General features: G+C 47.6%; 1 protein-coding gene across 6 annotated transcripts in view; it reads left to right on the top strand.

Moving 5' to 3' along the window:
* Positions 1-14955, top strand: part of crtac1b (cartilage acidic protein 1b) — a 334044-nt gene that overhangs the window by 300773 nt on the left and 18316 nt on the right. For all 6 annotated transcript variants that reach the window (XM_043713002.1, XM_043713000.1, XM_043712998.1 and 3 more), the window contains exons 10-11: positions 5938-6038; positions 7622-7790. In XM_043713002.1, coding sequence (XP_043568937.1) covers positions 5938-6038; positions 7622-7790 — 270 coding nt within the window. The remainder of the gene's footprint in view (positions 1-5937; positions 6039-7621; positions 7791-14955) is intronic.

Genomic DNA, 14955 nt, shown 5'->3' with positions numbered 1-14955 from the left:
CGTAGTGTTAGGTAAGGGGTAGATGTAGGGGTATGGGTGGGTTGCGCTTCGGCGGGGCAGTGTGGACTTGTTGGGCCGAAGAGCCTGTTTCCACACTGTAAGTAATCTAATCTAATGCTAACCACTGAGTCACTGGGCCATTGTAAGCCAGGAGCAGGCAGATGGGACTAGTTTAGTTCGTGATTATGTTTGGCATGGACTGGTGGACCAGAGGGTCTGTTTTCTTGCTGTTGAGTGTATGACTCTATTTAAGGCAGAAATCCAACTGGACAACAATGTCTTGAAGAATGGGTCACTGTTGCCAGTGAGGAGAACGTCCATTTATAACTTGTTCTTCTCGTGGGAGGGTGAGGGTCGATCTTGCTAAAGTGCCCTTTCTGTGTTGGGTGGGGCGGAAGGAGGAAGAGGGGAAAGGTCGCTGAGAAGCTGGCAAGAGAAGGCTGACAGCAGGAGTGGACTGGGTTAGGAAGGGACGTATGGAACCCAGGATCCTTCATTTTCAACCAGTTAAGCCTGTGAATATGCTTCCATGTGAGGCAGACAGAATTTAGTTTTGGTGTCGCAGGAAATCAATGGAGCCAATGGGAAAATGGAGCTTGATCCAAAGTTCAACCTTGATAGCATTGAATAGTGGAGCAGACTCGATGGGTTGAATGGCCTATTCCTGCTCCAATTTCTTACATTCAGTTTCGTTTCGCAGCTGGTCAGGCCTAGTCAGTCACAAACTGAGCACTGCGTTTGCCCCAAGACAACGCTTAGCTTTGAAGTAACTCCACAGAGTTTGGTATCCCATCATCCTTTAGTTAAACGTGGAGAGTCCTTGACACTGGCTCATCTTCCACAGAGCCGGCTCTCAGAGTGAACAGAATTTCTGTTTTCTTTTTATCACTCCTGTTCTTTTGTTAAAATTTTCTCCCACACTACCACTGTTAGGCTTATTTTTCCCCGGCACCCATGTTTGTGTGTGTGCAGGTGTCATACACAGTGAAGAACAACGTGTGTGTAAATCTTTATTTACATTCCACCACCAGGAAGAAAGGAAACGCCCGAGTGGCCAGTGACAAGCAGTGCCCTTCACATCAAAGGGCAACACTGTGTGATCAAACAGTGAAGGGGAGGGCAGGGATTAAATCAAAATAGAGTTGGAGGGGGAAATGATGCACTCCACTCCCTGCGGCGCCCACCTCTCCCTGAACAACTCCAGGGTGTTGGTGGACACCGCGCGCTCCTTCTCCAAGGACATCCGGGCCCTAACGTAACTGCGGAAGAGGGACAGGCAGTCGGACCTAACGACCCCCTCCACGGCCCGCTGCCTGGACCTGTTTATGGCCAGTTTGGGACTCTCTGTCAGCTGGGGCTCCCTGATTGGACCAGTTAACAGCTCTAATCGGGGAACTGCTATTCTTAGAGGTCCACCTGGCTGACCCCATTATAATCACGACAAGTTTCAGGACCGATTCATTATTTTATTCAACGAGATTAGCTTCTGTATAAAATACAAATTGTTTCTTCCTTCTAACTGGGCTGTAGATGGCACTGTATCGCTTTGTTTGAAGTCGAGGTTCACAGGCCAAGTCACAGGATTCCCAACTCAATGGAGATCATTCTTTGACTCTCAATAGGATTCCATCGCCTGAGGCATGTTCTTTAGCAATATTGAATCACTCACCACCCCCCATCCTTACTGCTCCTCCTGAACATTTGGTGTACTCCTGGGTGGCAGTGATCAATCCTCACGCCGTGTTTCGATGCTCTCCTTCAATGGCTACCCTCAGTGACTGAGATAAGAAGTACAATAGCACGGGACTCAAAGTAACATCTCGCTGTGCGTAGCCTGCCTCACTCTGACGCTGAAATAGGGCACATTGAGGGAGGTAACGGCCTACTGGTAGTATCTAGATTAATAATACCTAGTGGTAGAATGGTGGAATTTGAAATCATTTTTTAAAATCTGAAATTTAGAGTCTAATGATGACCATGTATCCATTGCTAGTTGTTGGGAAAAACCCATCTGGTTCACTAAAGTCCTTTAGGGAAGAAAACTGCCACTCATTCCCGGTCTGGCCTACAGCAATGTGGGCCAGAGCAATGTGGTTGACTCTTAACTGCCCTCTGGGCAATTAGGGATGGGCAATAGAAGCTGGTCTAGCCAGTGACACCCTCATCCCGTGAATGAAGAAAGAAACATCTGGAGTCAAGGTGACACCTGATCTCAAAATGAACTGGAGTGAGACTTCCTCTGTCATTAGGGACCCTGAATCTATATTGGTCTCACAAGCATTTTAGTAATGGAGGGCAGGGGTGGGGCTGGGGATGGGGGCACTGGTGGTGGTCATGGTGTGTCAGGATAAGGGGGCGACCATTTTGGACTGGGAAGAGGAGGAATGTCTTCAATCAGAGACTGATGAATGTTTGGAATTCGATATTCCGGGGGCTGTGGATTCTCAGGATGGGACTCACCCTTTTTTTATTACTCAGGGAATTGAGGAGATGGGACAAGGTGAGGGAGACATACCCATCAGATCTTAGTGAGCGACAGAGGATGCTCGAGTAGTCAGTTAGACTGGATGGGGGCACTGGAGATTGGGAAGTGTTCGGATAACTTAAGCGTACACTGAAGGAGCGAGAGTAGGCCACTCTGCCCTTCAAGCCTGCTCCGCCATTCAGTGAGGCTGACCCTCAGGTCTGTATTCTTGCATGCTTCCAATAATCTTTCAGCCGCTGGCTAATCAAGAAATGTCTTAAAAATACTGAAAGATTTTGCGTCCACTGCCTTTTGAGGAGAGGAATTCCCTTTGAGAGAAAACAATGTTGAGGGTGGAATAATTGAAATAAAACGTCGGGTCACGAGCACATGTAGAGGCCATTCAGTCATCGTGTTAATGTTAGCTGTTTGAAAGAGCGGTTGTGTTTTTTCCCCTACAGCTCTCAACTGAGCTACCGTTTCAGACCTATCTAAGCAACTCACTGAAGAAAAAGACTTTTCCTCACAGTTCTTCAGCTGATTATATAAACTGCGTCCTGGTAACCAATCATCCTATTAGTGGGAGTGGTTTCTGTCAGTTTACGCTATTGCACCCCTTCATAATTTTGAGCGCCTCCATTTGATTTCTGTCTAATTTTCTCTGATCAAAGGGAACCTTATTTTTCCAATGAGCTTGAACCAACCCAGTGTGGGGATGGAACAGGTTTCTCTTCCACCCTTTGACACCGTGTCCCACATAATGGACCACGTGTCAGCTCCTGCTGCCAGGAGAATTACCTTGAACGTGTGATATTCTGATTTGTGGACTGCTTCTTCAGGATTGAGACCTGTTCTGAATTCCAGTGGCCTTCCTGTCTACTTGCCCTTAGTTTGCGAGTGCTGTTGCTCAGGTCTGAGTTTGTTACCTGTCCCGAATTGCCTTTGTGCAGGTGTTTAATGCCCACCTGCAGCTGAGTGGCTTGCTCAGGGTGGCGGGGTGGGGGGGTCAGTTGCCCAGGGTGGTGGGGTGAGGAGGCAAACAGTTAAGAGTTAGCCATTTTGCTGTGGGTCTGCTGTAGTCATTAGTTGGACAGTATGGCACCACAGCTGGGGAGTGATGGCCTTGTGGTATTGCTGGACTGGTGATTCCCGAGTCCCTGGGGCAATGGGTTCAAATCCCACCATGGTCGATGAGGGCAACTTGAATTCAATAAAGTTCTGGAATGGTGACCTCTTGGATGTCTATAAAATAGTGAGAGGTATAGACAGAATTATTGGTAGATGTCTTTCCCTAAGATGGTGAACCTCAAGATGATGGAGCCCGTTTTTGAGGGGAGAGATTTGAAAAAAGACACAAAAGGCAATTTTTTTACATGGGGGTGGTTCCTGTGTGGAATGAGCTTCATGGGGAAGTGATGGATTTGGGTATAATTATAACATTTAAAAGACATTTTGATGGATCCATGAATATGAAAGCTTTGTAGAGGTATGAGACAGGAGCAGGCAGGGTGGGACTAGTTTAGTTTGGGATTGTGTCCGGTATGGACTGGTTGGACCAAAGGGGGGAGTGAGTACTGTAGATGCTGGAGCTCGGGATCGGGAGTGTGGTGCTGGAAAAGCACAGCCGGTCAGGCAGCATCCGAGGAGCAGGAGAATCAACGTTTTGGGCATAAGCCCTTCATCAGGACCATTGTGGGCGGCACGGTGGCACAGTGGTTAGCACTGCTGCCTCACAGCGTCAGAGACCCGGGTTCAATTCCCGCCTCAGGCGACTGACTGTGTGGAGTTTGCACGTTCTCCCCATGTCTGCGTGGGTTTCCTCCGGGTGCTCCGGTTTCTTCCCACCGTCCAAAGATATGCAGGTCAGGTGAATTGGCCATACTAAATTGCCCATAGTGTTAGGTAAGGGGTACATGTAGGGGTATGGGTGGGTTGCGCTTCGGCGGGGCGGTGTGGACTTGTTGGGCCGAAGGGCCTGTTTCCACACTGTAAGTAATCTAATCTAATCTAAAAAAGGTCTGTTTCCATGCTGTATGACTCTGTGACTCCATGACCATGAATCCATTGTCAATTGCTAGAAAAACCCATCTGGGTCAATAATGTCTCTTAGAGAGGAAAGGTGCTTTCCTTACCTGGTCTGTGCTACACATCACCCCAGACCCATAGCAATGTTATTAACTCTTACCTGTCCTCTGGGCAATAAACGCTGGCCTAGCCATGATGCTGTCACCCTGTGAAGGAATAAATGAAAAAGAAGGGGGTCATCATGTAATGTACAGTTTTGGGCTCTACATTATAGGAAGTATTGGAGCGAGTACAGATGTAGATTTACAGGATTGGTTCCAGGGAGGAGAAACTTCAGTGACGAGGATAAATCTACAAAGTTGGGACTGTTCTCCTTCTTGAGAAGGCAGCTGAGAGGAGATTTAGTTGAGATTTTTAAATCATGAGTGGGCTGAATAGAGTAGATAGAGAGAAACTGTTCCTACTTGGAAAAGGAGCAAGAAGGAGGGGTGATATATTTAAGATGATTTACAAAAGAAGCAAGGGTGATGTGACTCAGTAAGTAGTCAGCACTGCCTGGACGTGAGGTGGGGCTGGGGTTCAACTGAGGTATTCAAGGGCCATTGATTATTATTTGGAGAGAAATGTGCAAGGGTACAGGGGATGGGAAGGGGAAAATAGGAGATTGGCATGTGATAGTGATGTAGAGCTGGTATAGGAACAATGGGCCAAAATGTTCTCCTTCTTACTCTGAGATGACACACTGTCGTCCTAAACTCTGCCACAAGGGGATCAATTTCATACCCCCTAACTATCTCATATGTTGCTTCTCACTCTTCTATATTCCGATGGGTAGAGGGTCCATCTATTCAACCTCTCCTTATAAGGCAGTCCCTCCTTACATGGAGAAAGTGAGGGCTGCAGATGCTGGAAATCTGAGTCAAGAGTGTGGTGCTGGAAAAGCACAGCAAGTCAGGCAGCATCCGAGGAGCAGGAGAGTCGATGTTTCGAGCCCTAAGCCCTTCAACAGCAATTCCTCCTCCTCAATTCTCCTGCTTCTCAGATGCTGCCTGACCTCCATACCTGGAATTAGCCGTGTGAACCTTCTTTGGACTGCCTCCTATGACAGACTCTTCCCTAGTTATGGAGCCCAGAACAGTTCACAGTGTTCTAGCTGTGGCCTGATGAATGACCTCCCTATTTTTACACTCTATTCCCTTTGTGATTAGAGCTAACATTGCATTTGTCTTTTCTATTACCTACTGAACTTGGATTCCAGTTCCTTGGTGATTAGGGCACCAACGATAGGTTTTATAGTAACCCTGTGGGTTTATGATCCATATTGACAATGCTAGTGTTCTATTCCAGCTTTATTCATTAGGTTTGATGAGATTTGAGCTCTTTTTACAGGAATGTTGTGTATGGGATTGCTAACGTTGTAACAGAACCACTCCCCTCCCATTCCCCAGGTGCTGTTGCTACAGATTTCGACGGTGATGGAATGCTGGATCTCATCATCTCTCATGGAGAGTCCAGGGCTCAGCCACTGTCTGTGTTCAAAGTAACCCAGGTATGTGTTTGTGTGGTGACCATTTACAATTCCCGACTCATGGCTATTGGCCAAAACTGCTGCATGGAGGGATTGGGAATGGGTGCGTGTTTTTGATTGGTGCACACTCGACAGGATGAAGGGCCTTTTTCTGTGCTGTAGATCTTGATGATCCACTCTTCACCACTTAACGCGCCAGGCCACTCTCATTCCGTTCTCCCCCTCACCGCCCACGACATGGCAAGGCCCTTGGCTAAGGCTGGGGCTGCAGTGGAGGAACATCAAACATTGCTGCTGGCTTCCTCATTCGCTGTAGGCCGGGGTCTTTCCAACCGAGGTCCTGATTGGATCTCGGGCGGAGGGCAGACCTTCCTCAAGTTGGAGCATGAGACCAGTCCCCTTGATGGGCCGTGACCATGCCAGTGGGAGGTTAGGTTTGACACCTCTCCCATCCCTCCTAAGCCCTTCCCTCACCTTCCCCATTATTAGCAAGGGAACATCAGAGAGAGATGTCTACTGCGGGAAATAACTCAGCATCACCCCCTCCACTGCTCACTCTTCTCACCCTCTCGACAAAGCCAAGAGACCACTGGAGATCATGCAGTAATGGAGTGGGATCCATTCAGACCCTTATTCCTGAGCTTTAGCCCAGTGGGGGTAATGGCCATGGTCCTAGGTGGAAGGTCAAAGGGCAAAGTTTTGTGTCTTTGGTTAGAGATTCTGCTGGCAATGCTAGCTTTCACTCTGAATTTATCCTCCAATCAGAGCCACCTTGAAATGGCTGCAATAGCATAACAGAAGAAGTGCAACAAAAACAGGCCATTCTGCCCACAGAGTTCGTGCTAGTGTCTATGACCCACTCAAACCTTCTCCAATTTCTCCTCAGCTGAATCTACCACTGTGACCCTGTTTTCCCTTCTCCCTCATATTCCTGTCTGGCTTGTCCACAGGTGTGTCAATACTGTTTGCTCCATACTGCCCATGCCATCGAGCTCCTCTTGAGCAACAGCAAGATGGAGCCCAGCTTCATCTCCATGGTGACAGTGTCAATCTACATGGAACGTTTCTCAGCTGGACACAATGGGCCTGCAGGAAATTCCTGGCCTGACCCACCTCCGCAAACAGGAGCTGGATGATTTTGGCAGTGCATCTGTCTCATTCCCACCCTCCACTGACTGAACAGAGCCAATGAGAAGGAGCTGTCCCCTTCCAAAATTGATCTCCTTCCCGTAACACCCCACACGGGGCCCGGTGATTCAGGAGGGAGTCTTTGCTGAATGTGGCAACAAGGAATGCATAGGAAGAGACAACACCCATCCATCAGCCAATCACAAAGCAGCCAGTTTGGTTCGGGTCAGTTGGCGGCTTCTATAGGAAGGTTTGTCTGGTCTAAAAGCGCCTGCACATTGAAAGCTAAGCAGTGATAAACCCGGTTAACACTTGAATGAGTGACCATTCAGGGACGCTGGTTAGTGCCCCTAACTCTGGTCCACAACATGCCCAGACCCAAAATACCGAAAAGATTACTCCATGAGGATCACTGACTGGTATGGAATTGAAGTGCGGGGGAGCTTCACCGGTTTTGTTCTGGGTTCTTTTCAAAGGGCACCGATAACAATTGGCTGAGGGTCATTCCCCGGACCCGGTTTGGTGCGTTTGCCCGTGGGGCAAAGGTGGTGCTGTACACACGGAGAACTGGGCCGCACCTCCGTATAATCGATGGAGGATCTGGGTATCTCTGTGAAATGGAGCCAGTGGCACACTTTGGATTGGGTACGTAGTATCTAAAGGCTGCGTGTTGCCTTGAGTTACTGTTTAAAGGTAAAAACAATGACTGCAGATGCTGGAAACCAGATTCTGGATCAGTGGTGCTGGAAGAGCACAGCAATTCAGGCAGCATCCGAGGACAGGCAAAATCGACGTTTCGGGCAAAAGCCCTGATCCAGAATTGAGTTACTGTTTGTTTGTTAAAGTTAGCAGGGTCCTCTGGCACTGTTGGGTTGGGGGTAGGGGGGAGCGGTGTCACTGAGATATCACTGTGGGTGTCTGCTAGAGTCCTCCAGAACACTGTAATGCCACTCCACATGTTGACATGATGTTCTGATTTTTACCACCTTTCAAGGTTGGCATGAGTCAGTGAGATGCGAGTGTGGTGCAGGTCAGGCAGCATCCAAGGAGCAGGAAAACCGACATTTCGGGCAAGAGCCCTTCATCAGGAATGTGAGCCGAGGGGGTGGAGAGATAAATGGGAAGGGGCTGGGGCTGGGAAGAAGGTAGCTGAGAGGGCAATAGTTAGATGGAGGTGGGGGTAATGGTGATAGATCGGAGAGGAGGGTGGAGTGGATAGGTGGGAAGGGAGATTGGCAGGTAGGACAGGTCATGAGGATGGTGCTGAACTGGAAGGTTGGAACTAGGATAAGGTAGGGTGAGGGGAAAAGAGGAAACTGGTGGAATCCAAATTGATGCCATGGGTTGAAGGGTCCCGAGGTGGAAGATGAGATGTTCTTCCTCCAGGCGGGGTGGTTAGGAAGTGGCGATAGAGGAGGCCCAGGACCTGCATGTTCTCGGCAGAGTGGGAGGGAGAGTTGAAGTGTTCGGTCACAGAGCGGTGGGGTTGGTTGTTGCGGGTGTCCCCGGAGGTGTTCTCTGAAGCACTCTGCGAGAAGGCGTCATGTTTCCTCAATGTAAAGGAGCCCACTAGTGAGTCCACTAGTGGTACCATTCATGAGACATTCTAGGTCTCATACTATGAGAGTTGTCATTTTGAGGGGTTTGGTTTGGATTCAAGGGGATTCAGAGACAGATGCCATGAGTGAGGCAAAGGCAGAGAAATGGGACTATTTTGGTTGCTGGTTGATGGACACTCAATGTTCCAAATGGCTACCTTCTGTGACTATTTGACATGTCATTTGTTTACATTTGTTCACCAGATGTTGTCATTGCTGGCTGGGCCAGTATTTAATACCCATCACTAATTGCCCTTGTGAAGATGGGGCTGAGCTACCTTCTTGAACCACTGCAGTCCGCTTGCTGTAGTTTGGCCCACAATGCCCTTAGGGGAGGGAATCCCAGGATGTTGATCCAGTGACAGTGAAGGAGGGGTTGTATAAATGCCCATCAAAGTGTGACAGCTGCCTCCACCTGCTCCCAGCACCATTCCATGTATTGATCCAGAACATTCTGTAGGGAAGACCAGCTGTTGCCTTGCCATTGGAATGCTCTCCAGTCAGATTGGCAGCTGAACCTCCCATGATTCATCTGTCCTTTGGGTGAGATGTAAAATAATCCACAGGGCTTGAGTGGAAATTAAATTGTGAGGGAGCTCTCCCAGGGCCCTGGTCTGTATTCCTCCCATAGCCAACATCAGTGAGACAACATGGAGTACCTTGTCATGTTCAGCTTAAAGAGTCTTGGTCAGCTCAAAATGGCTGCCGTATTAGACCATAAGATATAGAAGCAGAATTAGGCCATTCAGCCCACTCCCTCATTCAATCATGGCTGATATGTTTCTCAAACCCATTCCCCTTACCTTCTCTGCATAACCCCTTATTTTGTATTAGATTTCTTACAGTGCAGAAACAGGCTTTTCGGCCCAACAAGTCCACATCGACCCGCCAAAGCACAACCCACCCCCCCTACACCTAACACTACGGCCAATTCACCTAACCTGCTCATTTTTGGACTGTGGGAGCAAACCCACGCAGGCACGGGGAGAATGTGCAAACTCCACACAGTCAATTGCCTGAGGTGGGAATTGAACCCAGGTCTCTGGCACTGTGAGGTAGCAGTGCTAACCACTGTGCTACTGTGCTGCCCATTGCACTACCATAGACTCAAAGTAAGTAAAAGGCTGTGACTTATTCCTGAGTAGCGCAATAAGCAGCTACCCTAGTTCCAGCATTTTCTCTTATGGTTACCTTAGTTAGTTCCTGTCTTGGGATATGGGCATCGTTGGTAACGGCTACAACCTTTCCTCATTCATCCTTCAGAAGGTGTGCTGACATCTTGGAGTGTTGCTGTCAATGAGGTGGAATTATCTGACAGCTCTGTTAGATCAGGGCTTCCGAGATTTTCTCCCAGCAGCAGTGAAGGAATTCCAATTTCTTTCCGAGTCAGAATAGTGTGTGCCGGGGGGTGGTAATGGGGTCAGGTGAGGGTGGGATATCAGGTCCCCTCTTGAAGGCTCACTGTGCTCAGGTAAGAGATGGAACTGGAGGGAGCGGAGGGGGGGGGCGTGATTTCAGGCTGACCATAGGGTGGCTTAGTGGTTAGCATGGCAACCTCACAGCAGCAGTGGGCCTGGGTTCGAATCCAGCCTCAGCAGCTGTCTGTGTGGAGTTTGTGCACTGTCCCTGTGTCTGGGTGGGTTTCCTCCCATAGTCCAAAGATGTCCAGGCTTAGGTGGATTAGCCTTGGGCAATACAGAGGAGCCTTGATTATCTGAGCAGCATGTGCAGGGAGTATTTTGTTTGGATAATCGAGTGCTGGAGAACACAGTTTAACGAAGCATTGGGACCTTGTGATCTTGTTTGGATAATCAAGATTCCTCTGTATAGGGTTAAAAGGATAGGGCAGGGGGCTAATCTGGGTGGGATGTTTTTTGGATGGTCAGTGCAGAGGCCGAATGGCCTCCTTTTGCACTGTAGAGATTTAATGATTCTCATTCTCGTGTCCTTGCTGTGTTCTTCTAGGTCATGGATGTCAAGGGTTTGGGACAAATTATCAAGTAAATCTTTTCTTCAGCATTTCACATTATCTGCAATTTTGTAACAAAAGTATTCGCCTTTCCAATGGAGAAAGATTTTCACCTTCTATGCTGCAAGGCTCCAGCTTTAATCCTTGTTTGTAAATAATGTTACATTCTCTGGCAAGACACAGGGTGGGTGTTTACTGCTCTGTTTTACATAGAGGAATCATCCATCTTATCTATAAAAGATGAACGAGATGGGGGGGGAGCTAAAATTATTGATGTAAGTTTCATAAATCCATTTCTCCCCCTCAGAAAAATCTGACAAGACCTCATAAAATGACAAAATTGAGGTATAAATTAATTTTATGAACTACTAAATAACAGTAACAGACAGCCAGTCCTGTATTCTTTATTGCAGTAAAATAAATGTGTGAACCTGATGTAGGATTAGTTACTGCACTTAACGTAGGCCTCTGTACGTGCTTTTCTACATCTGGACTCTCTCTGCTCCAGGCGCTATGCCTCCTTATTTTCTTGTTCATGTGATGTGGGAATCATTGGCTGGGACAGAGTTTATCACCCGTCTCTAGATGCTCTTGAGAAGCCACCGAGCCGCCTCATAGTAGAACAGTGATATATTTCCAAGTCAGGATGGTGAGTGACTTGGAGGGGAACTTGCAGGTGGTGGTGTTCCCATGTATCTGCTGCCCTTGTCCTTCTAGATGGAAGTGGTCGTGGGTTTGGAAGGTGCTGTCTAAGGAATCTAGCAGAGATACCTATCGGTTCAGGTATCACCTATAGTTAGAGATGGTTAAGAAGGTGTTTAGCTCGCTTGCCTTCATTGCTCAGAACTCTGAATATAGGAGTTGGACTGTTATGTTAGGATTGTACAGGATATTGTGAGGCTTTTTCTGGGGTACTGTGTCCAGTTCAGTTCTCCCTGTTATAGGGAGGATATTATTAAGATGGAGAGGGTTCAGAAGAGATTTGCCAGGATGTTGCCAGGAATAGAGGGTTTGAGTTATAGATTAGATTACTTACAGTGTGGAAACAGGCCCTTCGGCCCAACAAGTCCACACCGACCCGCCGAAGCGTAACCCACCCATACCCCTACATTTATCCTTTTACCTAACACTACGGGCAATTTAGCATGGCCAATTCACCTGACCTGCACATCTTTGTGACTGTGGGAGGAAACCGGAGCCCCCGGAGGAAACCCACGCAGACACGGGGAGAACGTGCAAACTCCACACAGTCAGTCGCCTGAGTCGGGAATTGAACCCGGGTCTCTGGCGCTGCGAGGCAGCAGTGCTAACCACTGTGCCACCGTGCCGCCCACCAAGGGAGAGGCTGGATTGGCTGGGACTTCTTTCACTGGAGCGTAAGAGGTTGAGAGGTGACCTGATAGAGGTTTATTAAATCATGAGGAGGATAGATAAGGTGAATCCCTAGGGTGGGGTATTTCAAGATTAGAGGGCATCTGTTTAAGGTGAGAGGAGAAAGATTAAAAAAAAACATCAGGAGCAACGTTTCTGCACAGAGAGTGGTTCGTGTGTGGAATGACCTTCCAGAGGAAGTGATGCATGAGGTTACAGTTATAATGTTTAAAGGACATTTAGATCAGTACATGAATAAAAAATGCTTGGAGGGAAATGGGCCAGGGGCAGGCAGGTAAGGTTAGTTTAATTTGGGATTATGTTCAGCATGGACTAGCTGTGCCAAAGGGTCTGCTTCCATGCTATATGATTCTATGACTCAATGGATGGAACAAAGGAACCTTTTTTAATTGTTCATGGTATGTGGGTGTGACTGGCTGGGTCAGCATTTATTGCCCATCCCTAGTTGCCCTTGAGAACGTGGTGGTGAGTTGCCTTGTTGAACCGTTGCAGTTCGCGTACTGTGGGTTGACTCACAGTGTCCTTAGGGAGGGAATTCCAGGATTTTGACCCAGTGACAGTGAAGAAATGGCCAATATATTTCCCCTCATGGGATGGTGAGTTGCTTGGAGGGGAACCTGCAGGGGGCGCTGCTCTTGTCCTTCTGGATGAAAGCGATCATGGGTTTGGAAGGTGCCGCTGGAAGAGCTTCTCTGAATTGGCTCTACCTCTTTGTTCTAAGCTCCAATGACCACAACCAGAAATGCTCCTTCCTCCACCACCCTTCACATGTCGAAATTAAGACTCTTCGTTTGGTTGTTAGATTCCAAGATTTATGAAACCACTAATTTCCTCAACTTGTCTGTCTTTCTTTCAATCCACAGGCTTTGTAAATTCCCACGTTTGCGCTGCCTAATCATTCCTTAATTTGACTCAACATGACAGTATGTTGTGATTATTTTTATCAGTTGGTAACAATCTCTTGCTGATGTACTGACGATTAAGGATCCTAGCTCAATTTCAAAGCCACGATAGGCTGATCCTTCAATGGAAATTAACCAGTAAGGGAGTCAGCGGTCAGCGGAGGGCAGACAGGAGTGTGGAAAGTGACCACAATCAGATCAGACTTGATCGTATCGAATGGTGGAGCAGCCTTGAAGGAACGATGAATTCAGAATCTGACTTTCGAGTTTGAGAATTTGTATATAATGAAATATCAGGTTGTAGGTTTGCTCGCTGAGCTGGTAGGTTCATTCTCAGACGTTTCATCACCATGCTAGGCAACTTCATTAGTGAGCCTCTGGTGAAGCGTTGGTGTTCTGTCCACTTCCTGTTTGTGTGCCTTCATCTGTTACAGTGGGCAGTGGGCGATATCATTTCCTGTTCCTTTTCTCAGAGGTTGGTAAATGAGGTCCAAATTGATGTGTTTATTGATGGACTTTCGGTTTGACTGTCAGGCCTTGAGGATTTTCCGTGAATGTCTCTGTTTAGCCTGTCCTAAGATGGACGTATTGTCCTAATCGAAGTGTCTGTGTTTAAGAATACTAGTGATAGTGGGTCATGTCTTTTGGTGGCTAGTTTCCTGCCTGTCTGTCAGTTGTAGTGTTTGTTACAGTCTTTGCAGGGTACTTTGTAACACTAGATGTCACAGCGGAATGAACAGTCAATGGAGAACTGCAGACCACGTCTACAGGAAAGTAACACACACAGACCAGATATTCAGCTACAGGAGCAACCATCCCAACACCCACAAATGGAACTGCATCAGGACATTATTTAAATGGGCCACAACACGCTGCAGCGCTCAGGAACTACAAGCAGCAGAAGACAAACACCTATTCAAGAATAACGGGTACCCGATAAACACAAGATTAGAGTGGTGCTGGAAAAACACAGCAGGTCAAGGCAGCATCTGAGGAGCAGGAAAATCAATGTTTTGGGCAAAGGCCCTTTGAGGAAGGCTCCTGCCGAAACATCGATTTTCCTGCTCCTCAGATGCTGTCTGACCTGCTGTGCTTTTCCAGCACCACTCTAATCTTGACTTTAATCTCCAGCATCTGCAGTCCTCACATTCGCCTACCCGATAAACACAGTCCACTGATTCTTAAACAACAAACCCAAACAAGTAGACACAACACCCCCAGAGACTCTACCCATGCTAACACACATCAAAGACATCTTGGAGATGACTGCCAAAGTACTCAGACCCTTTGACATCATGGTAGCCCACAAACCTACCAATACACAGTAACAGCTACTGAGGAACCTAAAGGACCCTGTACCAACAACCAACAAATCAAATGTCATTTACAAAATACCCTGCAAGGACTGCAACAAACACCCCATCAGACAGATGGGCAGAAAACGAGCCATCAGGATACACAAGCACCAACTAGCCAAAAGACATGACCAGCTATCACTAGTATCCTTACACACAAATAAAGAAGGACACCACTTCGACTGGGACAACACATCCATCCTGGGACAGGCTAAACAGAGACATGCACAGGAATTCCTAGAGGCCTGACATTCAAACCGGAACTCCATCAATAACCACATCGGTTTGGACCCCATTTACCAACCTCTGAGAAAATAAACTGGAAATGATGTCAGCCACCTTAACAGACCAAGACACAGAAATAGAAAGTTGGACATAACACCAGCGTTTCACCGGAGGCTCATTGATGATGTTACCTAGCATGGTAACGAAATGTCTGAGAACAAACCTACCAGCTCAGCGAGCAAACCTACAACCTGAACTTCACCCTGAGCTACAAATCTTCTTAAAAGTCACAAACAATGAAATATTATGGTTGTAAAGGCCTGATGTTAGTAATGTGATTGTCAATTTGTCAGATCATCATTATGACCC

Source organism: Chiloscyllium plagiosum, chromosome 22, assembly GCF_004010195.1.
Source record: "Chiloscyllium plagiosum isolate BGI_BamShark_2017 chromosome 22, ASM401019v2, whole genome shotgun sequence".
Lineage (NCBI taxonomy): Eukaryota > Metazoa > Chordata > Chondrichthyes > Orectolobiformes > Hemiscylliidae > Chiloscyllium > Chiloscyllium plagiosum.
The sequence above is the reverse complement of the archived record's forward strand: the minus strand, read 5'-3'. Positions and strand labels throughout refer to the sequence as shown.